At 45.5% G+C, this 24,535-nt stretch overlaps 1 protein-coding gene across 3 annotated transcripts in view; it reads left to right on the plus strand.

Annotated features, from left to right (window-relative positions):
• SLC30A9 (solute carrier family 30 member 9) overlaps positions 1 to 24,535 on the plus strand; it is a 191,409-nt gene that overhangs the window by 111,609 nt on the left and 55,265 nt on the right. For all 3 annotated transcript variants that reach the window (XM_073583422.1, XM_073583421.1, XM_073583423.1), the window contains 4 exons: positions 12,105 to 12,240; positions 12,322 to 12,361; positions 20,677 to 20,748; positions 21,939 to 22,046. In XM_073583422.1, coding sequence (XP_073439523.1) covers positions 12,105 to 12,240; positions 12,322 to 12,361; positions 20,677 to 20,748; positions 21,939 to 22,046 — 356 coding nt within the window. The remainder of the gene's footprint in view (positions 1 to 12,104; positions 12,241 to 12,321; positions 12,362 to 20,676; positions 20,749 to 21,938; positions 22,047 to 24,535) is intronic.

Here is a 24,535-nt window from a genome sequence, read left to right on the forward strand (position 1 = left end):
GGGGGTAAACCACTATTTGGGCGCATGGCAGAGCTCGGAAGGGAAGCAGCGCCATTTGACGTTTTTGGCTGGAATTGAGATCGGACACCATGTCGCGTTTGGAAAACTCCTGATGTACCAAAACAGTGGAAACCCCCCACAGATGACACCATTTTGGAAACTAGACCCCCTAAGGAACTTATCTAGATGTGTGGTGAGCACTTTGACCCCCCCAGTGCTTCACAGAAGTTTATAATGCCCGGGCGTGAAAATAAAAAATTCGTATTTTTTTCCACAAACATGATCTTTTAGTCACCATTTTTTTATTTTCCCAAGGGTACCAGGAGAAATTGGACCCCAAAAGTTGTTGTCCAATTTGTCCTGAGTATGCTGATACCCCATATGTGGGAGAAAACTACTGTATGGACACACGTCAGGGCTCGGAAGGGAAGCAGTGACGTTTTGGAATGCAGACTTTGATGGAATGGTCTGCGGGTGTCATGTGCGTTTGGAGAGCCCCTGATGTACCTAAACTATTGAAACTCCCCACAAGTGACCCCATTTTGGACACTAGACCCCCCACGGAACTTATCTAGATGTGTGGTGAGCACTTTGAACCCCCAAGTGCTTCACAGAAGTTTATAACACTCGGACGTGAAAATAAAAAAATCATTTTTTTCCACAAAAATGATATTTTTGCCCCCAATTTTTTATTTTCCTAAGGGTAACAGGAGAAATTGGACCCCAAAAATTGTTTTGCAATTTGTCCTGAGTAGGCTGATACCCTACATGTGGGGGTAAAACACTGTTTGGGCGCATGGCAGAGCTTGGAAGGGAAGGAGCACCATTTGACTTTTTCAACTCAGAATTGGCTGGAATTGAGATCAGACGCCATGTTGCATTTGGAGAGCCCCTGATGTGCCCAAACAGTGGAAACCCCCAATTATAACTCCAACCCTAACCCCAACACACCCCTAACCCTAGCCCTAACCCTAGCCCTAACCCTAGCCCTAACCCTAGCCCTAACCCTAGCCCTAGCCCCAACCCTAGCCCCAACCCTAGCCCCAACCCTAGCCCCAACCCTAGCCCCAACCCTAGCCCCAACCCTAGCCCCAACCCTAGCCCCAACCCTAGCCCCAACCCTAGCCCCAACCCTAGCCCCAACCCTAGCCCCAACCCTAGCCCCAACCCTAGCCCTAACCCTAGCCCTAACCCTAAGGCTGTGTGCACACACTGCGGATTTTGCTGTCAATTCTTTCTGCGGATTCTCCTGCGGTTTGCCATCTCCTCTATTGAGGAGATGAAAAACCGCAGGACAAAACCGCAGAGCAATCCGCAGGTAAAACCGCAGGTCTTTTCACCTGCGGTTTCACCTGCGGATTTTACAGAATCCGCAGCGTGTGCACACAGCCTTACCCTAACCCTAATGGGAAAATGGAGATAAATACTTTTTTTTTTTTAATTTTATTATTTTTCCCTAACTAAGGGGGTGATATCGGGGGGTTTGATTTACTATTTATGGCGGTTTTTATATTTGGCAGCTGTCATACGCTAAAAGACGCTTTTTATTGTAAAAATAGTTTTTGCATCACCACATATTGAGAGCTATAATTTTTCCGTATTTTGACCCACCGAATCATGTGAGGTCTTATTTTTTGCGGGACGAGTTGACGTTTTTATTGGTACCATTTTCGGGCACGTGACATTTTTTGATCGCTTTTTATTCCTATTTTTGGGACGCAGAATGAACAAAAACCAGCGTTTCATGAATTTCTTTTGGGGGGGTGCGTTTACACCGTTCCGCGTGCGGTAAAATTGATAAAGCGGTTTTATTCTTCGGGTCAGTACGGTTACAGCGATACCTCATTTAGGTCTTTTTTTATGTTTTTGTCGGTTTTATGCAATGAAAACTATTTTATATAAAAAATAATTATTTTTGCATCGCTTTATTCTGCGAGCTATAACTTTTTTATTTTTTCGCTGATGATGCTGTGTGGCGGTTCGTTTTTTGCGGGACAAGATGACGTTTTCAGCGGTACCATGGATATTTATATGCGTCTTTTTGATCGCGCGTTATTACACTTTTTGTTTGGCGGTATGATGATAAATCATTATTTTTTGCTTCATTTTTTATTTTTATTTTTTAAGGGGTTCGCTAAAGGGGTTAACTAATGGGACAGTTTTATAGGGCGGGTCATTACAGACGCGGCGATACCTAATATGTGTACTTTTATTGTTTTTTTTTTTTTATTATTTCCAAAAAATGGATTTATTGGGGGAATATTTTTTATTTTTTCTAATTTATTTGGCGATTTTTTTTTTTTTAATTATTTTAACACTTTTTTTATTTTTTTTTTAACTTTATTAAATCTTGGATTCGGGGGCCTGGAGGAAAGGAGCCCCCCGCAGCAGCGCTGCACATTGCGCTGCCGTGGGGGGCTCAGGGAAGCACGGAGCCCCCTCCCTGCCGATGCTTCCCTTTAACCCCCGGTACACCGCGATCATGTTTGATCGCGGTGTGCAAGGGGTTAACGTGTCGGGGGCGGTCCGTGACCGCCCCTGACACATTGTGCCGGGTGTCAGCTGTGATAATCAGCTGACACCCGGCCGCGATCAGCGGCGCTCACCACGTGGGCGCAGCTGATCGCGCCGACGTACTATCCCGTCCATGGGCATAGGGGCCCAGGTCCCATGGACGGGATAGTACGTCGGATGGCAGAAAGGGGTTAAACATCGTGCTTATTCAGTTTCTCACCATCATATAAGTAATCAGACCACTTAGAGCAAAAACTACATTTATTAGAATACAATTAGAATATAGCAAATAACTTTTATAAACTTTTCTAAACTGTAAGTAAATATGCAATAAACACTTTTATGCAGTTAATAAGAAGAAATCTATAAATTTGTCCTCACAAAAAGTATTGCCTCTGTCAGATCCTCCTTCATGGATGCCCTCAAATCTGATCTAATTATTTTGAGAGCAGAGAACAACCTCTCTACACTAACTTGTGTTGGTGGCAAAGCAGTAACCACTCGGGCAACATCTCTGACAATGTCAGGATACAGAGGAATCGCTTGTTGCACTGTTATTTTTGATGAACGGTCAAATTTCTCAATTTCTTTTAGTGCACATGAAAAATTCTGCTGAAATGTACTGGCTGTGTTCCTTGATGGGGATGACTCTTCTATGCGGGAACGCTTTGCACGGTCCTTGTGATCCAAATATTTTTCGAAATTAAATTCTTCATCAGTTGATAATGAGGGTGAAGATGTGGCAGGACAACCAAATTCTTCTTGTTCCTCCTGACTGTTCTGCAACCCTTTCATCCTTACTGCTATTTCAAACAGAGCTTCTTTTCCTTTACTTAGCTGTTGATCATTTAGAAGAATCCGATGCATTGGGTCTGCATAAACAGCTGCCAAAAGAATGTTATTTTGTAATAGTAGCTCCTCTCTCCGTTTCATTGATGTAGCAATGCCACTTGCAATTAACCCTCCTCTTTGGGACAGGCGAAACATCAGGTTCTTCCACTCCTTTAAGAAAATACCTGGAGTTAAGTCCTCTGCTTGTAATTTTTTAGTCACTGTAAATGGGTGCTCTAGCAATTTTTCCAGCTCAGTCACCTGATTCCACTGACTTTCATTTAGCGTCAGTTGAGGGTTAGCCATGTCTACAAGAAAGGTTTTCAGTTCAACCAAGCGCTGAATCATTAAGTAAGTACTGCCCCATCGTGTGGCTTGATCAATAATTGCCCCTTTTCCAGCACGTCTCTTCAAAATTGAGTCAACTTTAGGGGTTCTGGCAACAGTAGCCAATTTTCTCACCTTGCCAATCAGTGCAGCAGCATGTCCTTCTTGCAGACTGTCTCTTATAGCCAGCTGTAGCGTATGCACAACACAGCGCATGTGATGAATGAAAGAACATATTGACACAGTTTCAACAAGATTATCTAAACTATCATGTTGCTGTTCATCTGAAGCAACTTCAGTTTGCTCCTCAGTTACAATACTGTGTTCCTCTATTTCAAACATTTCTGTGTCTGTGGACCCAGAATGTTCTTCTAGCTGCTGGTCACCATCATTACTCTCATTCATTAGCTTAATAGTACTTATCATATTTGAAGCATTGTCAGTTACGACAGAAAGAACTTGCTCTTTTTTAAGTTCATAGTCTTGCAGAACCTTTTCCACCAAGACCTGGAGAAACTCACTGGTGTGATGAGCTTTGGTGTCTTTTACTGCCAATGTCTTGGTAACTATTTAATTGTTGTCACAAACAAATCGGACATTGATGGCAAAATAGTTCACTCTGTGACGTGTGCAGGCATCCATTTTAAGAAACAGAAAGCGTCCCTTGAGAGTTTTTTTTAAGTTCTTCCTTTTGTTTAAAAGCTTCTTCGATTACTAATTTTCTAATACTCTCTCTCTCCAGAGAAACACCAAGCTTGCGGGCCATTTCCCCATTCAGACACATAAAAGCTGGTCGTGAAAATAATGAAATAGGCACACTATCCTTTACAACAAGCTCTATGATCTGTTTTTTAAATGTATCTACTGTCATTGTCACAGTAACTTTGTCACTGACAAAATATCTTGCAACTGATGGCTGCAAAGTTCTCTGCTCCTTTGTTTGGCTGGAAGAGCTGGGCACTGGTTCATTGGTTTGGATGCAGTCTTTCTCATCCACTGTTTTCAGTACTTCTGGATGAAAGTGCTGTAAATGTCTCTTTAGATTAGAAGCTCTGGTAGGAGCATTTTTATCTTTGCCTGAATATGCACTCATCTCGGCTTCACAGCATTTGTTTTCGTCTGGATCATTTGTCATACACTGACAGACATAATGTTTTCTATCTTGAGTGATGGTGAAATGTTCAAATACAGCTGATTTAATGTGATTTTTTCTTTGACATTCTCAGGTTTTTAATTCTGCATTCACAATCCAAATGACAATTGTTTTTCCTAAAAACAATTGTACAAAATTATTGCCAGGTCGTACAACTGATATAGTGGTCAGTAATACTGTTATTATTCCTCATGTACTCACAGTTAACTGATGCAAAGTTTGTTGAAAGGATAATACTTCTTACAGTCTTCCTCTTCTGAGTAGCAGGCAGCTGTGAGATGCTTGGAACCTAGTATGATCTAGAGGAGGAGCTTTACTACTAAGAATTTGCAACACATTTTCACTTTCAGTTTCATACATTGTAAGTAGGGGGGTTGGGGCAGCATGAGGTTAACCAAGTATAAGATTAGATAAGGGCAGTGGAGAACAGTGACACACAAGAAGTAAGAAATGTCTCTATCTCCAGCAGAACTGCTTATCACTGTTCATAGTTTGATAGAACATATATATTTGAGTAACATTTTTAAAATTCATATGAAAGTTCAATTATGAAATATTAATAAATTTTTTTTTAAAGCTGGAGTCGGTACATTTCTACCGACTCCGACTCCAACCAAAACTAACTCCGACTCCACAGCCCTGCCCCCAGCCCCACAGACAGGCCGCGCTATCAGGAACAAAGGACGCCCTCCCCCGGCAGTTTTATTTTTTTTGTCAGCACGGAGACCTGACAGGTACAGCATGTCAAGAAAATCTAAGACACGTACGTTCCTATACGCTGCATGCATCTCCGGTCAGTCGGCTTTTTCGCAGGCGCAGACCAAACGGGTATGCGAAGCCTGCGAGTCCGAACGCGCTCAGGAGCCCTCCCCTTCGACCGAGCCCAGTGTAACAGGTCCCCCGGAATGGGCGTTATCACTGTCGCAATCTATGGCGTCACTTATGAGAGCAATTGAGTCCCTTCGGGCCCCAGATAGGGGCAGGGACAGTGGCTCACCTGTCTTAGAGGGATTCTCTACCTCATAGGAGCCTCCAGCCTGCAGGGGCCGCTCTAACTCCAGGCAGACCTGGGGGAAACGAACACACACGGCGTCTCCCAGTCCATCCGGTGCCTCGGCATCCGTGAGCTCTGCTTCTTGCTCCCCGTCGCCAGCAGTCGATATCGAACAAAGCTCGGACTACGACTCGGATATGCCCCTGGACCTAGATACGCCAAGTGGTCAGGAAACGGTTGACAGTCTCATAGAAGCCGTCAACCAGACTCTGGGGATTGAGGATGATTCCACTCTGGCTGCGGGCCATAATGTGTCATTTAAGCATGTCAGGCATCCCCATAGAGTATTTTGCACTCACCCTGAATTTGAGGACATAGTGCAAAAACACAGAGAACGGCCGGACAGGCGGTTCTCGGGTCAGAGGGCACTCGAGGCGAAGTACCCTTTTCCCCCGGATCTCCGTAAAAAGTGGACGGAATCCCCAACGGTGGACCCACCGGTGTCGCGCTTGGCTACAAAAACTTTACTATCTGTGCCTAGTGGTTCTTCCATTAAGGATCCCACTGATCGTCTCATAGAGAACTTGGCTCGCTCAGTGTTTGAGGCATCAAGATCAGTGCTTTCTCCCTTGTTCGCAGCAACGTGGGTAGCCAAGGCCATGATTTCTTGGTCAGAAACTTTGAATAGAGCCTTGCAGGACCTAGGCCTACCAGCGGAAGTATCAGAAATCCCGAATCAGATAGCCATTGCGGCGGACTACTTGATTAATGCATCTTTAGATGCGGCCAACTGCTCGGCACTTGCAGCCGCAAATGCAATCTCCATTAGGAGAGCACTATGGTTAAGGACATGGTGGGCTGATTCAGCCTCAAAAAAGTCCTTGACAGCGCTACCTTACCAGTGTGGCCGCCTGTTCGGAGAGCGGCTAGAGATCAGCTCATCTCCGACTCCACAGGAGGCAAGAGCGTCTTTCTTCCTCAGCAAAAGGCCAAGCCGCCGTTTCGTCACCAGTTGCAGTTGCGATTTCGGACTTTTAGCAACCCCGGGTGGACGACAGCGGCCAACTCTGCCGCATCAGGGCGTCCCAATCACAATAGGGACCGACAGGTCTCATATAGAGCCAACCCATTGGGGAGGATGCGTGCTAACCAGTCTAGGTCGAGGGGATCCAGGTCCCAAAGATCTTCAGCCAAATGACTCGGGACATTTGTCAGGCGGCACCAGCGGGGTAGGCGGCCGCCTACTCCGGTTTCACCACGACTGGCTCAATCTCACGCACGACGCATGGGTGAGAGAGCTGGTGTCCACAGGGCACAAGATAGCATTTGTCAGGTACCCCCAAGACGATTTTTTCTTTCCCGGCTTCCCAAAGTGGATACCCGGGCAAGGACTCTACTAGAAGCCATCGATTCGCTCTCTCACAACGGAGTTATCATTCCAGTACCGGAAAGCGAAAAGGCGCAGGACTTCTATTCCAACCTGTTTGCAGTTCCCAAAAAGGACAGAACGGTCAGGTCCGTTTTGGATCTAAAGTTCCTGAACAGATTTATCAGGATCAGACATTTCCGGATGGAATCTCTCCGTTCAGTCATAGCGGTTATGAGGCAGGGAGAGTATTTGGCCTCTATCAATATCCAGGACGCCTATCTACATATTCCCATTTTCCCTCCGCATCAAAGGTTTCTACGCTTCGTCATCAATGGTCTACGTTTTCAGTTTGCAGTGCTGGCCTTCGGGCTAGCCACGGCCCCCAGAGTGTTCACAAAGATCATGGCAGTCCCCATGGCCATCCTGCACTCCCAGGGCATAGTAGTATTCCCCTACTTAGACGACCTCTTGGTCAAAGCCCCTTCAAGGCAGGCATGTGAGGAAAGTGTCAGCATTACGCTAGATACTCTTGCCCGCTTAGGGTGGTTGGTCATTGTAAAGAAGTCATCCCTTGTTCCAGCTCAGAGAATTTCCTTTTTAGGGATGACCTTCGAGGGTTGGTAAGTCTCCCTCGAGACAAGGCCCTAGCCCTCCGGCAGGGGGTGCGAGTACTGCGCCAACCAGTCCCTCACACCATCCGTTTCGGCATGAGGATTCTGGGGAAAATGGTGGCAGCGATGGAAGCGATCCTGTTCGCCCAGTTTCATCTCCGTCCCCTGCAGCACGCCCTCTTGTCAGCCTGGGACAAGAACCCTTTCATGTTTGATCATAGGTGCCGGTTGTCCTCTCAGGTCAGGCAGTCACTAGAGTGGTGGACAATCAGTTCCTCCCTGCTTCAGGGGAAACCCTTCCCCCCCAGATCAGTGGATAGTGGTCACAACCGACGCCAGCCTTTTCGGCTGGGGAGTGGTTTTTCGCCACCACACGTCCCAGGGACGGTAATCACCGCAGGAGGCAGCCCTCCCGATCAACTTGTTGGAGATAAGGGCGATCCGGCTGACTCTGCATCGATGCAATCACCTTCTAGCAGGCCGCCCCGTCCGGATTCAGTCCGACAACGCCACGGCGGTGGCTTACATAAATCACCAGGGGGGCGCCCGCAGCAGGGAAACCATGCGCGAAGTAGGGCACGTGCTTCGCTGGGCCGAGAGGACCCGCTCGCTGATATCGGCGGTCCAAATCCCGGGGGTAGAGAACTGTGCGGCAGGCTTTCTCAGCCGGCAGGGGCTTGCGTCCGGAGAATGGTCACTTCACCCAGAGGTTTTTCAGCAGATTTGCCAACGGTGGGGAACTCCGGATGTGGATCTGATGGCGTCCAGGGTGAACGCCAAGGTGTCCATGTTCGTCGCGCGGTCCCGGGACCCGCAGGCAATCGCCATGGATGCGCTGGTTCTGCCATGGAATCAGTTTCGCCTCCCATACCTGTTTCCCCCACTGCCTATGCTTCCGAGAGTCATCAAGAAAATCAAGGCAGAGGGGGTGGCAGTGATTCTGCTGGCCCCAGACTGGCCTCGTCGGGCATGGTACGCAGATCTAGTGCAGCTGCTCGTCGACGTGCCATGGCGCCTGCCAGAGCGCCCAGATCTACTGTCTCAAGGGCCGATCTGCCACCCAAACTCAGGGGCCCTGTGTTTGACGGCTTGGCTGTTGAATCCTGCATTTTGATGCAGGCGGGGTTCAGGCGCAAGGTGGTTGCTACAATGGTTAGCGCCCGAAAGCCTACCTCGGCACGAGTTTACCGCCACACCTGGAAGATTTTCTTTGCATGGTGCCGGGGCAACAGTTGTTCGCCACTGAGATTCTCCATCCCTAATATCTTGGCTTTTCTCCAGTCTGGTTTAGACTCAGGCTTGGCTCCCAGTTCTCTCAGAAGACAGATATCGGCTTTATCCGTCCTCTTTCAGCCCAGGATTGCTACCAACTTGCAGGTTAAGACTTTCATCCAGGGGGTCTCCCACTTGGTACCTCCCTATAAGGCACCTATGGACGCCTGGGACCTTAACCTGGTCCTAAGTGTTCTGCAGGAAGCTCCATTTGAGCCGCTGCAGGATGTCTCTTTGTCATACCTTTCCTGGAAGGTGGTATTTCTGGTAGCCATAACATCAATCAGGAGGGTCTCGGAGCTGGCAGCATTATCTTGCCGAGCCCCGTTCCTGACATTTTACAAAGACAAGGTGGTTCTTAGACCAGCTCCTCCTTTTTTACCAAAGGTCGTTTCCTTGTTTCATATTAATGAGGATATTGTCTTGCCCTCTTTCTGTCCAGCACCGGTGCACCGTGTGGAAAAGGCTCTTCATACGTTGGACCTGGTGAGAGCTCTCAGGAGGTATGTGTCGCGGACGGCACCCTTTCATCAGTCAGACGCGCTGTTCGTGCTCCCTGAGGGTCGCAGGAAGGGACTCGCTGCTTCAAAATCGACCATTGTCAGATGGATTCGTTTTGTTATTCAGGAATCCTACCGCGTCAGGGGCGTGCCGATTCCAGCAGGGATCAGAGCACACTCTACTCGGGCAGTGGGCGCTTCGACACCAGGCTTCGGCGGAACAGGTTTGCAAGGCAGCAACCTGGTCCAGCCTACACACGTTTACTAAACATTACAATGTCCATACTCAGGCTTCGGCAGATGAGAGCCTGGGTAGAAGGATTCTCCAAGCAGCAGTGGCGCACCTTTAGACAAGAGGTGCTTGTAGCTTGGATCGGTGAGTCAGAAAAAAAATGCAACAAAAAACATTGCCTAACTTGTATTTGCTAAATCCGTGATCCCCTTTCAAGTGGTAAAACCTAAATATAAAACATGTACACTAGCTTCATCAGGTCTAAGTGATTATTTAATAATGTATGCAGTTCCTATTGAGAAATGTAGTGACAACTCCTCCTCTGAAAAGACTGCTTTATGACACTGGTCCTCTGCTCTCACTAAATAGTAGCGTGATGTAACATCCCATTGTGTTACCGCTGCAGTCAGTCATGGCTTGTTGCTGGGACACTGTAACTAGAATCATTTGCTCAATACCTACAATGCTGAAAGTGCATGATTTTTTTTCTGTACCGGGTAGTTTTCAATTACGGTAATTCACCCAATAGGAATAGTAATGAAATAAGCCATGTTGGGATCCATGGGAGACATTCCATGTACAAAAATAAAAAGGGAAAAAATATGTATCGTTTTAGGGTTTTACCAAGCATTTGTATATTTTCTGTATTTCAATATGCATACACTTTCTCGTCTTTGAGCTGTGTATACATTAGCTGGTGTATATGTGCGTGTAGTGCAATGCTCTGCAAAGGACAGGAACGCACCTCCGCACCTTACACCTGCCAAATAACCGCCCTCCTACAACGCATCTTTGCATAGGAAGCACAATTTGCCTGCTCCCAGATAATAATTACCAGCTTTTTGGACTTCTAAATGCTGCAAAATTGTAAATATGAAAATGTATTTCATGTATCAAAACATATCTGAAATTACTCCGAACGACAAGAGGAATTAAATTCAGGATGGTATTCAGCGAATATTTAAACACTACCCCTGTTCATTAAACATCTGAATGCATTAAAAAAAGGGATTAAATCAATTTCATCAGCAGCTGTGGTGCATAACATTAAAGTAATAAGATTAGATCTAAATAGCCTATGCCAGGAAAGGATTAGAAAAAATATACAGAATGAAATTACTTTTTTTTTTTTTTTTTTTTTTATATGAAACACTGAAAAGGGCAAGCTCCCCTAATACTCTATTAAATGCTCCTGCCTTGCTCCTAATTCATGCACTTTGCAGCATTTCTTTAGTTGTTTTGCAATGACACAAAACAATATGACCATACACAACGGCGTGCAATAGTTCAGCACGGTCTTGAATACCGACAAAAAAGAAAAATTGTAATGGTGATTTCATCATAGAAAATCATTTAGTTTGCTCTCCTGACCTACATGTCTCTCACTGGTATCTCCCGTTCATGTAAAATCTCTGGAGGCAGATTTTCATTCAGATCAGTGCCCGGCCCCATAGATCTTAACAGCTCATTTACATATAAGAAACACATGGATTTCTCTGGAATAAGACATGGGATCACAGATATCAAGGTGTCATTGTATTCTGCTTCCAATGACCTACATGCGCATATAGACTTCGTAGGAGAGTTGATTTTTCTGACAGAGTTCCTTTAAAGGTGAGCATTTTATGAGTCCAGTTATAGACTTAAATATCTCATGAGTCCAAGTGTATTGAGTCTCTATACACCCAGCCTGACAGACAGCTGCAGGCTGCACTGAGCAGTGTGAGCTCTCTGCAGGGAGGAGGGACGTTGAGGAACTGACTAACCAGGCTTTAGGTGGTTGGTGATTTGAATTGAAGGTTATATTACCATTCTGATATGGTTTTTTCAAGGTAAGTACACCAGCCCCCTCAGGTCTAATATCTGTTTAAGAATGTATGCCATTTATATTGTGGAATCTTACTCTTACAATAATTTAACAATTAAAAGTACATTATACGCCGCTTAATCGCTCACTAAGCAGTCACACACATTGACTTTGCACGTTTTACAAGTAGGAGGGAGCTAATAATGTAGTAGGAAGAAATGTAAATTCCTGCCATCGCTCTGCAGATGTGTTTATATTTCTGAAGCATCTGTCCAGACTGGCGAGATCTCGCTAACCTGCAGAACTTTTCTCAAATGTCCTTTTCAGTTGAATGCTAGGCACAATACACTATTCCTCCCAAACTTTGCCTCTGAGAGCTGATACAGCAGTACACTCATTTAACGTGTTTCAGGCACCCTACGAAAAGCTCCCGTCTGACAACACAGGGCCCTTTAATTCAGAACCAAATAATTGTGCCTTTATTAATCCCACAGGTATGGTTTCACCAATATGCGCTATATTGCCTCATTGATCAGCGGCGTTGGCATTTTTATGATGGGTGCCGGACTGTCTTGGTACCATGGCATCATGGGGTTACTTCATCCACAACCTATGGAGTCTCTTCTCTGGGTAAGTCTGACGTCTCCTTTCTGTACTCTTGACAGACAGTCTCTTCCTGGAGAAAGTAAAAGGCTTGTGTTATCATTACAGGCGTACTGTATCCTGGCAGGATCATTAGTCTCTGAAGGAGGTAAGAAATGTTGACCATATATTGTTCTGCTATCTGTAACCTGGATGCATTTCTCCATGGACCGTCCTTATCCAATTCTGCTATTGGATCCTATGGGAGCTGATTTTTTTTTTTGGGGGGTGGGGTTGTGTGATCCCTAGAAATATTGAGTGTTCCTGTAAGATTTTTTCATGCTGATTTCAGAAATGACTTCAAACTTTTCCTATCACATAAGGTTTTTGAGAAATTATACGAAACATTATAATAATCTGTTATAATTCTAAAAACTCATATGAACTTTTTCTGAAACAGTATATTCTGAATTTTCCACTGAAATAACATAAATCGCTGATCTACACATATGCAAGCACTTATGAAAATTCCGCCCAGGCGCAGTGAATCATTCGGCTGTCCGTGTACGGAGCATACCACATCTCCTGGGCAGGGGAGGAATCAAAAGACAATACTGACATACTTAGAGCATGGCTGAATGGATCAAGACCTTCAATGCCGTTCGCTGTCCCAATGATATGGAGAGCGCAGAGAAATCATGTAACAGATTGCTACTTCTGCCTTACAAATGTTACAGGATATTCAGCAAAGAACAAGAAATCAACAGAATATCCTAATCTTCCTTCAGCCATAAGACCAGTGCCACACGATGAAAGTCTTCATGTTCCAAAGCCACCCAAAGTATGGACAATGGAGGACGACGAAGATGAACTAACAATGTCAGTGGAAAATGAAACTGCTGCAGACTCAGACTTTGAGCCTTCTACATCTAATCCATATCTTTTCAGTCAAGCTGATCTGAGTGACTTGGTCAGAGATTTGAAATTGTCAAAGAGGCAGGCAGAATTATTGGGATGAAGGCTACAAGAACGGAATCTCTTATTACCAGGAACAAGAGTTTCTGTTTTTCGCAGTCGTCAAGCAGACCTTAATCAATTTTTCAACCATTTCGACAGTTTAACCTTTTGCAACAACGTCTTGGAGTTGTTTGGTGCTCTTGAATGCGAACATGACCTGAAGGAATGGCGACTGTTCATTGACTCGTCAGTTTTAAGTCTGAAGACTGTTTTACTACACAACGGAAATATCTAGCCTTCTATACCTATTTGACATGCCGTACACATAAAAGAAACATATGATATGTAGTTACTGTTGAGTCACATTAATTATAGAAAATATAACTCGAACATAAGTGGTGATCTAAAAGTTGTTGCACTTCTTGGACCGCAGCTTGGATATACAAGTATTGTTTCATTTGTGAGTGGGACAGTCATGAACGAGAAATGCACTATTTCAGAAAGGACTGGGCACTCAGCGAAAACCTGGTTGCTGGACAGAAGAATGTTAAACATAATCCTCTCGTTGATCCAGCAAAGATATTTCTCTCACCCATGACAGCACCATGGAGAGAGGGGATCCGCCCATCAAGGACAGGAACCTACAGATAAAAAGGGCGGCACCTCTCCTCCGCCCCCAGTTGGGTTCCCGTCCTTGACGGGTGACCTATAGAACCAGCAGCAGCAGCTTACCTCAGGAATCCAGGGCCGTCCCGTCCGTGATCTTGAGAGCGGGGAGGCCCCTGTCGCGGCGGGGTCAGTTCCTGAAGCCGCCACCGCTGCAGCAGACGGGCTCGACAGGGTGACTGGGGTGGAGAGGACCAAGCTGCCGCTCCGGAAAGGAGGCTGGGGGAGACCCGGGACACGCGGGGCAGAGGTGTACCAATATGGCGCTGCCCCGGAAATGGATAAGATGACTTCCGGGTCCCCGCGGTCGGCGCATGCGCACTGTGCGCTCCCCGAGGCAGAGAGCGGTGCAGGCTGGGAGAGGAAGTGACGTCATGCGCCGGGAAATTTGAAAAAGGTAGCGCTAGAACCACTCCTTGCTGGAAGGGTCCTGTAAGTATGGAGGATAGCGACCAGCAAGAGGAGCAGCCCGAGCAGCAGACTAAGCAGCAGCACAGGCAGCAGCAACACCACCATCACCGGCAAAAGAAGGACAAACGCGAGGGCCAGTCCAGTAGCCACTCCACGCAGCGCAGCAGGTCGGCTGCGAGGAGCAAGTCGCCATCCTTGGATCAGCCCGTGAGGGACCTGAATCCACCTCCTGAACCAGTACCTTCAACCGCGCATACCTGAGTGAGTGATCTACGTGAATGTTCCCCATTGTAATAGACTTCTTTCCCTTATTAGGGAAAGAAGAAAGAAAAAAACAAAAAACAGGGAATGCCCCACCTGTAGCAGAGCCCTACCAGTCTCTTGGGATAAAAAGCTCTGCGAATCCTGCGTACAGGAAGTTCTCTGGGATCTAAGAGCTGTAATCCGATCAGAGTTTCAGAGTGCCCTTTCATCCCTAAAACAAAGAGGGAAAGCTAAAAAGAGGGATGTAGTAGCGGGTTCTCAGTCAGAGATCTCGACGTCAGGGGAGGTTACCTCACAGACTTCGGACACCGACTCGTCATCCTCAGACGAAGAAACGGGGGGCCGTCACTGTTTTCCCCTAGATGAGGTAGACATGTTAGTAAAGACAGTTAGGTCTACCATGGGGGTGGCAGACCCTCGGCCTGATAGATCAGTCCAGGACATAATGTTTGGGGGACTGGGCCAAAAGAAACGCAGAGTGTTCCTGCTAAACGAAAATGTACAGGGCCTGATAAAAAAAGAATGGGAAAGAACGGATAGGAAAAACTCCACGGTCCCTTCCCTTAAGAGGAAATATCCATTCGATGAGGAGGCGTCCACGTCTTGGGACAAAGCCTCGAAACTAGACGTAGCGGTCGCCAAGGCCTCAAAAAAATTTCCACTCCCCTTTGAGGACATGGGCACTCTAAAAGACCCCTTAGATAAAAAGGCCGATACCTTCCTCAAGGGCACTTGGGAATCAGCGGGGGGAAATCTTAGGCCAGCCATAGCGGCAACATGTACCTCCAGAGCCCTCATGGTATGGGTGGATCAACTAGAGAAACAGTTAAGGGAAGGTACACCCAGGGAGAAGATCCTGGAGTCCATTCCATTAATAAGGGGAGCTCCGGCCTTCTTAGCAGACTCATCAGCTGATTCAGTGAGGTTGTCATCCAAGGCGGCAGCCCTGTCAAACGCAGCCTGAAGAGCGCTGTGGCTCAAATGTTGGCCACGGGACTTACAGACTAAGATGAAGCTATGCTCGATCCCCTGCAAAGGAAAATTCCTATTCGGAGAGACACTGGATGACATCCTCCAAAAGGCAGGGGATAAAAAGAAGGGATTCCCAAACCTGGGTCCTACAGGCTTTAAAAGGTCCTTTCGTAACAAAAAGTTTTTTCAGAGGAGACCCCCGAGAGAACAGAAATGGAATGACAGAAGGAGAGATAGGGGGTTCTTCTTCGGTAACTCGTCCCGAGACAAGAAACCCTCCAAGTGACTGTTTGCCCAGGGTGGGATGGAGGCTAAGCTTTTTTCTCTCAGCCTGGAGGAAAATATTGAACAACCCTTGGTTATTAAATCTGATAGGACCAGGCCTGAGGATAGACTTTCTCTCTCTCCCACCTCAAAAATACGTGGTAACTCCACTAAGATCTTCAATACGAGAACAAAAAGCTCTCGAAAAAGAGGTCCTGAGCTTACTAAGCAAGAGTCCTCCAGGAGGTTCCCCTGCAGGAGAGGGGCAGAGGGTTCTACTCCCCTCTTTTTCTAGTGACCAAACCGGACGGTACCTTCCGGACAATTATAAGTCTAAAAAGGTTATCGATTACGTCAAAAACCAGAAATTCAAAATGGAGTCAATCAAGTCAACCACCAAAATTCTCTTCCCACATTGCTTCATGACAGTATTAGATCTCAGCGACGCGTACTATCACGTCCCCATCCACAAAGACTACCGAAAATACCTCAGACTGGCGGTCTCCATAGAGGGCGAGATAAAGGCGTTTCAATACAGGGCCCTGCCATTTGGAATTTCCATAGCCCCACGAGTTTTCACGAAACTAGTAGCAGAAATGATGGCCCACCTAAGAGAGCAGGATATTTTAATAATCCCATATTTGGATGACTTTTTAATAGCAAGTAACTCGGCCCAAAAATGCAGGGAACAAAGGGACAGAGTAATGAACATTCTACAGAACCTCGGCTGACTTCTGAACCTGAAAAAATCGAGGTTGGAGCCCAGCAAAGTTCCGGAGTTCCTAGGACTAACACTGGACTCAAACACCCAAGAGTGTTACCTTCCTGACCGCAAAAAAGAGGGAATTGCTCAGATGGTAGCAAGAGCGATTCAGAACCCTTCCATGACGCTAAGAAAAGCGATGTCACTACTAGGGTCCCTCTCCGCCTGCCTGCCTGCAGTCCAATGGGCACAGCTACATACGAGAGATCTCCAATGGGATGTATTAGCCAACCAGTTAGCATTAGGAGGTCACTTGGAAGGTCACGTTACACTAGACTCCAAAACTATTCATTCCCTAGCTTGGTGCGGAAACAGAGACAACCTATCCAAAGGGATTCCCTGGGTAATAAAAATCACACACATAATTACCACGGATGCCAGTCCCATGGGATGGGGAGCACATATGAGCAACAAGGTGGCTCAGGGGGATTAGGGAGGTCAGGAATTAGAAGCCTCCTCTAACCAAAAGGAACTCTTGGCAGTAAGTTATGCCCTAACACACTTCCTACCTGGGCTGCGGGGTCATCACGTCCGCATATTTTCGGACAAACAGGTGACGGTGGCCTACATAAGTCACCAGGGGGGAACCAGGTCCCGGGCACTAATGAACACATCCTCCAAAATCTTCACCCTAGCCGAGACAAGCCTATTATGCCTCTCTGCACTGCATATACGGGGAACAGAAAACCAGAGAGCAGACTTTCTAAGTCGCACCCAGTTACGCCAGGGAGAATGGGTCCTAAAACAGTCCATTTTTCGGCAGATTGTAAAAATGTGGGGAACCCCGGACATAGATCTGTTTGCCGACCACAAAAACAAAAAAGTGGAAGCATTTTGTTCCCTAGACCCCAGTGGAAATCCCCGGACCCTGGATGCGTTTATGCTCCCGTGGACACAGGGTCTAACGTATGCCTTTCCGCTGACCATTTTCATCCCGGCGGTCATAAGAAAAGTCAGAGAGGACAAAGCAAGAATGATACTAATAGCCCCCTTCTGGCCAAAAAGAACTTGGTTCTCCTGGCTGAGAATACTGTCAATAACCGACCCTTGGGTCCTACCAGATCTCCCGGACCTACTGCCTCAGGGACCAGTGTTACACCCTCAGGCAGTGAACCTCCATTTAACAGCATGGAATTTGAAAGGGCACTGCTGAAGGGGAGGGGGTTCTCCGAAAACCTAGTTTCTGCACTACAAAAGAGTAGGAAACTGATCACAACGAGAGCCTATGGGAGAACTTGGAGGAAATTTCTGTCCAGCTCCGGGGCAAGGGTTCAGGATAGAGTCCAGATTGACAAAATTCTCAAATTTCTGCAAAAGGGTTTAGAACAGGGGCTGGCGACTAACACATTGAAGGTACAGATAGCGGCCCTAGGTGCCCTTTATAGCCAGGACGTGGCAGGCAACCCTTGGGTAGCACAGTTTATTAGGGCCGCAGCCAGGTCTAGACCAATAATTACCCAGAATTTACCATCATGGGATCTAAACCTAGTACTATCTGCACTAACAGGCCCCCCATTTGAACCCATCCAGTCAGCACCCCTAAAAACCTTGTCATTAAAAAAATGTGCTTCTAGTGGCCCTAACATACACTCGCGGGGTGAGCGATATTAAAGCTCTGTCAGCAACGCCACCGTTCACTAAAATCTTTGACGATAGAGTCATATTGAAACCTGATCTGGCATATCTAGGTGGCAATACACTTCCATAGGTCCCAAGAAGTAGTTCTTCCTTCTGCCCAAATCCTAGAAATAGGGGAGAGAAGAGATTTCACACCCTAGAAGTGAAGAGGTGCCTAGTTCAGTACTTAGAGGGCACCAAGGGATGTAGGAAGGAAGGCTCTCTTTATGTTTCCAGGGACCTCGGAAGGGACTCAGGGCATCCAAGAGTACCCTAGCAAGGTGGATAACGGATGCGATTGCCCTGGCATATTCATCCAGTGGGAATACCATCCCGGAGGGTTTAAAAGCTCACTCTAAAAGGGCAATGGCGACCTCATTGGCAGAAAATTCAGAGGTATCGATAGAACATATCTGTAAAGCGGCCACCTGGTCAACACCTTCTACCTTTTTCAGACACTATTGTTTAGATCTAGCCTCTACGTCTGACCTGACCTTCGGGAGAAGGGTCCTTCAGGCGGTGGTCCCTCCCTAAGCTACCAATCTCTGTAATTCTCTCCGTGGTGCTGTCATGGGTGAGAGAGAATAGCTTAGTTACTCACCGATAACGGTGTTTCTCGGAACCCATGACAGCACCCGCTTATTCCCCCCTTCAGGTGTGCGGTGAGCACGGTTTACTGTTTGTAGAGTGTTTTCGTTTAGACACGGTGCTTCTTGATAATATGCAATATTATAATGTTATGTATATACTTTTATTGTTAACTAACCTGGAAACCCTCTGATGCTCTGTAACCAACTGGGGGCGGAGGAGAGGTGCCGCCCTTTTTATCTGTAGGTGCCTGTCCTTGATGGGCGGATCCCCTCTCTCCGTGGTGTTGTCATGGGTTCCGCGAAACACCGTTATCGGTGAGTATCTAAGCTATTCTCCCTCCTTTGCATATTAAACTTGGGCTTATCAAGAATTTTGTCAAAGCAATGAACAAAGAATCGGAAGCCTTTTCTTACTTGCAACAGAAATTTCTAAGAGTAAGTGATGCAAAGATTAAAGAAGGTATTTTTATTGGCCCACAAATCAGAGCTATAATGAATGACAGTAGCGTTGATGGTCTTTTGCAAGGTGCTGAACAAGTGGCATGGAGAGCCTTTTGAGATGTGACCTTCAACTTCCTTGGCAACAGCAGGGCACCGAACTTTGAACAACTCGTGGAGAGCATGCTCACAGCATATCATTTGATGAAATGCAATATGTCACTAAAAATGCATTTTCTATATTCTCACTTGGACTTTTTTCCAACCAATCTTGGTGCTGTTAGCGATGAACACGGTGAAAGATTTCACCAAGACATTGCGCTGATTGAGAAAAGGTACCAAGGAAAGTGGAGTATGTCAATGCTGGCTGACTATTGCTGGAATCTTATTCAAGAAGCATCTGACACTGATTATAAACGAAAGTAGTCTGCAAAACACTTTTGAACAATTAATTTTGCTACTGACATCGATGCACATGTATGTAGTGTTTCAGACGTCATAATGTAGACTATAAACTGTTTTCTTAAAAGAAAACCTTACGTGATGCAAAATATTCAGAATTGAGAGTCCTCAGTGGTTGATACCTTTTTAATGACTAACTGAAAAGATGGTAGCACATTGCAAGCTTTCGAGACTACTCAGGTCTCTTCATCAGGCATTGACTAATACAAAATTTGAAACGTCACATATTTATGCACAACACAGGACAGAAAAAATGCAATAGATAAGACAAGTGACGTGAAGCAGAATTGTCATTATGGGAGAGGGAGAAACATAAATATTGGACCAGTTCATAGATAAGGAGACTGGATGTTTTATTGTCCTCTGATTGGGGTCTCCTAATGTGTTGTGATGCCTCCACAAGATCTTAGGAGTAAATTCCTTAATTGATGTAAAAAGACATAAATTCATACGACACATTCATTCCAGCATTGAGAGTGTCAAAGGTCATCATGAGCTTGCCTGATGAAGAGACCTGAGTAGTCTCGAAAGCTTGCCATGTGTTACCTTTTTAATGGCTAACTGAAAAGATGGTATCAGCCACTGAGGACTCTCAATTCTGAATAATTTTCTATCTACTGGCTAATACGGTACAAATATTTACATCTTTCCTGTATCTTACGTGATGCAGACGTTTGGAGCACATATTCGTGTTCAGCATATCAAAATCTATAAGATACAATAACATTTTCTCAGGGGACAAGAAATTCCCTGAAATTTGTTGCGCAGTGTAATGTGTAATGTGTAATTTTCTGGAACATGTAAGAGGCAGATCGTTAGCCTACGACAAATCAGAGCGTAAACCTGCGTTGTGCAGGGGACATCGATCTATGCTCCGGTATAAGGACACAGCATATGTGTGACTTAATAGGAATAATTAGATTTACGCGCAGCCATTATTCAGCTTACCGATATCTTGCTGCATCTCTGGCGTCACCTGTCTGCGCTCTGAAATTCGTGTGTGAATGGATCGCTTAGATTGTTCTCAATAACACTCGGCTACAATAATCCTTTTTTCTTTATTTTTTTAACTCCATTTAGCTACACTCCTGGTTGCTGTTAATGAGATTAGGAAAAGCGCAAGAATAAAGGGACTGTCCTTTTACCAGTACGGTATGTTCGCAGCACCTGCGCTATGCGGAACCGTGTCTCTAAAGAAGTCCTCAAACTTGTCTACCTTCCAAATTACACTCTTCTCTCAGTGATAGTCTAATTTTAGTAAAAAATAGAGATAACATGTTAAAGCAGATCTGTCACCAGCTTTCTCTTTACAAGCTGCATATGTTATGAAGTAGATCTTTTAGACCCGATTAGACTGGTGTGTTTACTTTGAAAAATGCATATTAGAATGGCTGTATAATGCTGATGTCAAAATTAGCATTTTATGAATCCAATTATAACATGAAATGGCCCATGAGACCAAGTGTATTCAATCTTTACCAGCCTCACTGACAGCTGCAGCTTGTATTGAGCAGTGTGTGGTCTCAGCAGTGAGGAGGGACACTTAGTAGCGGTCAGTCAGACTCTGTGGCCTGAAATGGGTCTTTTAAAGTTAATACACCAAAATAATCTAGTCTAAATGATCTATTTAATAATACATGCGGTTTATATTGTGAAATTTGGTGACCGGCCGGGTGTAAGCATGGGCATGCAAAAAAAAAACCTTGAAATTGCAAACACTTGACGATAGATATTGTGGGAAATTTGCCAGCCAGCCCAGAGAATGTATAGTTTTGAGTTCCTTACGATCACAAGTCCCGATCCAATCCATGAGCAAAAGCGGCGCTGCTTTTCTAAAATAAATGCAGAGAAACCCTTAATTCTAACATTGTACAACCCCTCTAATGACATTGGTGATGGTCATTTGGGGAATTAGCGAGTCACTAATACTACAATTTTACCTTTCGGCATCAATTTAATAAAATCTTATACACTTCACCTTCAGACAACTCAATTACTTTCTTACTCCTCCGACTCGTATTATCCACTTTTATGTTAGTCTTTGGTTAGTAGCCCATTTCCTAAGGGTATGCGGTTGGACTTCAGAGTATTGGATGGGGTACTGGTATTGCTCTTGTGCCTAAGGATTTTTAGCTGTCGGAGAATGTTATGGAAAACCTTGTAGAGAAAGTACACGTCAGATATACTTGTGTATTGTTTCCATCCTGTTGAAGCAAATGAACATGTTTTAGGTTCACTCTATAATGCATCATTGTTTTATTCTGATCCATAGAGGAGAAATCGTAAGTTAAGACTCTTATTGATATTTTGTAGCACGTTAATCTCTGGCATTATTCTTCTAGTGATCCAGTCTAAGGATCCGAGTACTAATGTGGTCCTGATGGAGGATGCGGCAGCAGTTTTAGGAGTGGTCATGGCCGCCTCCTGTATGGGTCTGACCTCGCTCACAGGTGATAATATCCTCAGATTTCCTTCTTACTGGTAAAACCATTGTCTACAATCCCAGTCTGCTTTCTTGTATACGACTGATCTGGATGGTTACCAACAATGTTTGATGTTTCCAAGCGATTCATTTTATTCGTTTTTCCCATCAAAATGGGGGACATCAGACTACACTGAACCCTTATAGGCCATAATGGAAGGTAATGGTAGCCCATGTAGCTCCATTGGCGTCTGTTGTGAAATACCTGAACAACCCTTATACGTACCCATGCCCCTAAAAATGATAAACTCCAAGATCAGCCCCCTAAAATTTAGACTTCCGATCCCGGTGACCATTAATCAGCCTTGTGTCTGAGGAGCATCATTAAGGCGACAGGAAGCACAGAGTGAGCAGACAGTGGCAGTGCGGCAACACCGGTGGAGGATAGCGGCTTTGTTCACATTTGAAAACTTCATTTTGTTTCTCTTCTGATCCTTCTTCTCAATACAACTACTGTAATGGCGATAATGCCAGAACTATCTTATGACAGTCAACAGCGACGTCCAACAGACCCCATTAATTATAATGAGGTCAATCAAGTGTCATTTTATCAAACAAATACTGTCTGGTATTTTTGGCCTAAACTGCATCAAGGCCTCTAATGCAGATGTGAACAGAGCTTAAAGGGAGCCTGTCACATGCTGTAGGGCTAGATTTCTCTGCCATTGGGCAACAGTTCCATCTACATCAGGACATTGTGTCCAGAGCATGCACAAGGCACTCTATGAACAATGCCACCAACTTCTTTATAAGTGAAGTGATTTAAATTTTGTTATTGCTCTGATGATCTGCACAGTAAGTTCTCCTGATGAGCCTATTTTGAGGGGAAACGCGTCGAGTGTTACATACTCTATTTTTTTGTGAGCACTTTTTTCCACATTTTTGGACATATTTTGCATATGTTTTGTTGGTCTTATACCCTTAGGGGCAACAGTTGGGGGTATTATCCAATTTTGAAATGTCACTTGTTGATGCCTTCTGCATTGCTTATACCTCTATATTCAGCACTTTTTATGTTACTGTAGGTTGATGTCGGTATATCTGGTTGAGTATGTTTTTTATAAAGTGTATTTATGGATACATGTGAAAATCTATACATGTGTCCCTGTGTTGAGATATATTGCATATAATATACCGTATATACTCGCGCATAAGCCGAGATTTTCAGCCCATTTTTTTGCGGGGGAGGTGTCAGAGACCATACTCACCCCCTCCTGGCAGGTCTCTTCAGCCCCTGCTTCCCCCATGATCTCAGCGACCCAGCTGTTCCTGCATTCAGCGGTCACGTGGTACCGCTCATTAAACTCATGAATATACGCATATTTAATGAGCGGTACCACGTGATCACTGACTGCAGGAACTGCTGGGACGCCGAGATCATGCGGGAAGAAGGGGCTGAAGAGACTGTGCGCCAGGAGGGGTGAGTAGGACGGGGAGCAGAGCAATATTTACCGGTCCTCGTTCCATCGCTGTCTTCCCGGGTCCTCTGGCTGTGACATTCTGCTCAGGACCTGGGAGGCAGCGATGGAGCGGGGAACGGTAAATATAGCCAGTGCCGGGGGCCTGAGCCAACGGCGACACCGGCACCTGGCCCCCAGCGACCGAGAGGTGAGTATGTCTTTTTTTTAAAATTTTTTTTCTTTTTGTATATAGCAGCAGCATATGGGGGGTATTTATGTATGGAGCTTCTACTTGGGCCACCATTAACCCTTGTGCAGCAATATATGGGGGGTATTTTATGTATGGAGCATCTACTTGGGCCACCATTAACCCTTGTGCAGCAATATATGGGGGGTATTTATGTATGGAGCATCTACTTGGGACACCATTTAACCCTTGTGCAGCATTTTATGGGGGGTATTTATCTATGGAGCATCTTTTTGGACCACCATCAACCCTTGTGCAGCACCACCCTCGGCTTATACGTGAGTCAATAAGTTTTCCCAGGTTTTTGTGGCAAAATTAGGGGGGTCGGCTTATACGCGGCTCGGCTTATACACGAGTATATACGGTAATTCAATTTGCAATCTCCCTGACACCACTTTTATACAGAATGTCATTTGATCATCCTTCTTCTGAAGTATTGTCTGTAGAGACTATTGTCCATGGGATAGGGCTCAGATACTTTGTATTATATAACCTTTTTCGGTTTGTCCCTACATATGTCATCATAATAAGGTATTATCGGGACCTTTAAGGAGAGGCGTCGGGGATGCGGGGGCGCCATTTACTTATAAGAGGGTGCCAACCTCCGCTGACAGGTAGGGACCAGGTTAGGGGACAGTGTAGGGTGACGGCTCTGTCCTCTCATACTATTAGCCTTGTATCATTCTGGATACATTTAACTTTTTTTTTTTTGGGGGGGGGGGGATTTTTGAGTTTTTTTTTGTATTTTAATAGCAATGAACAGTGATTTTATGTGCATAGTCTGTGAACCCAATAGAGAATGTATACGCT

Source organism: Dendrobates tinctorius, unplaced genomic scaffold (assembly GCF_039654945.1).
Source record: "Dendrobates tinctorius isolate UK_male_01 unplaced genomic scaffold, ASM3965494v1 ptg000079l, whole genome shotgun sequence".
In the NCBI taxonomy this organism is placed as follows: Eukaryota; Metazoa; Chordata; class Amphibia; order Anura; family Dendrobatidae; genus Dendrobates; species Dendrobates tinctorius.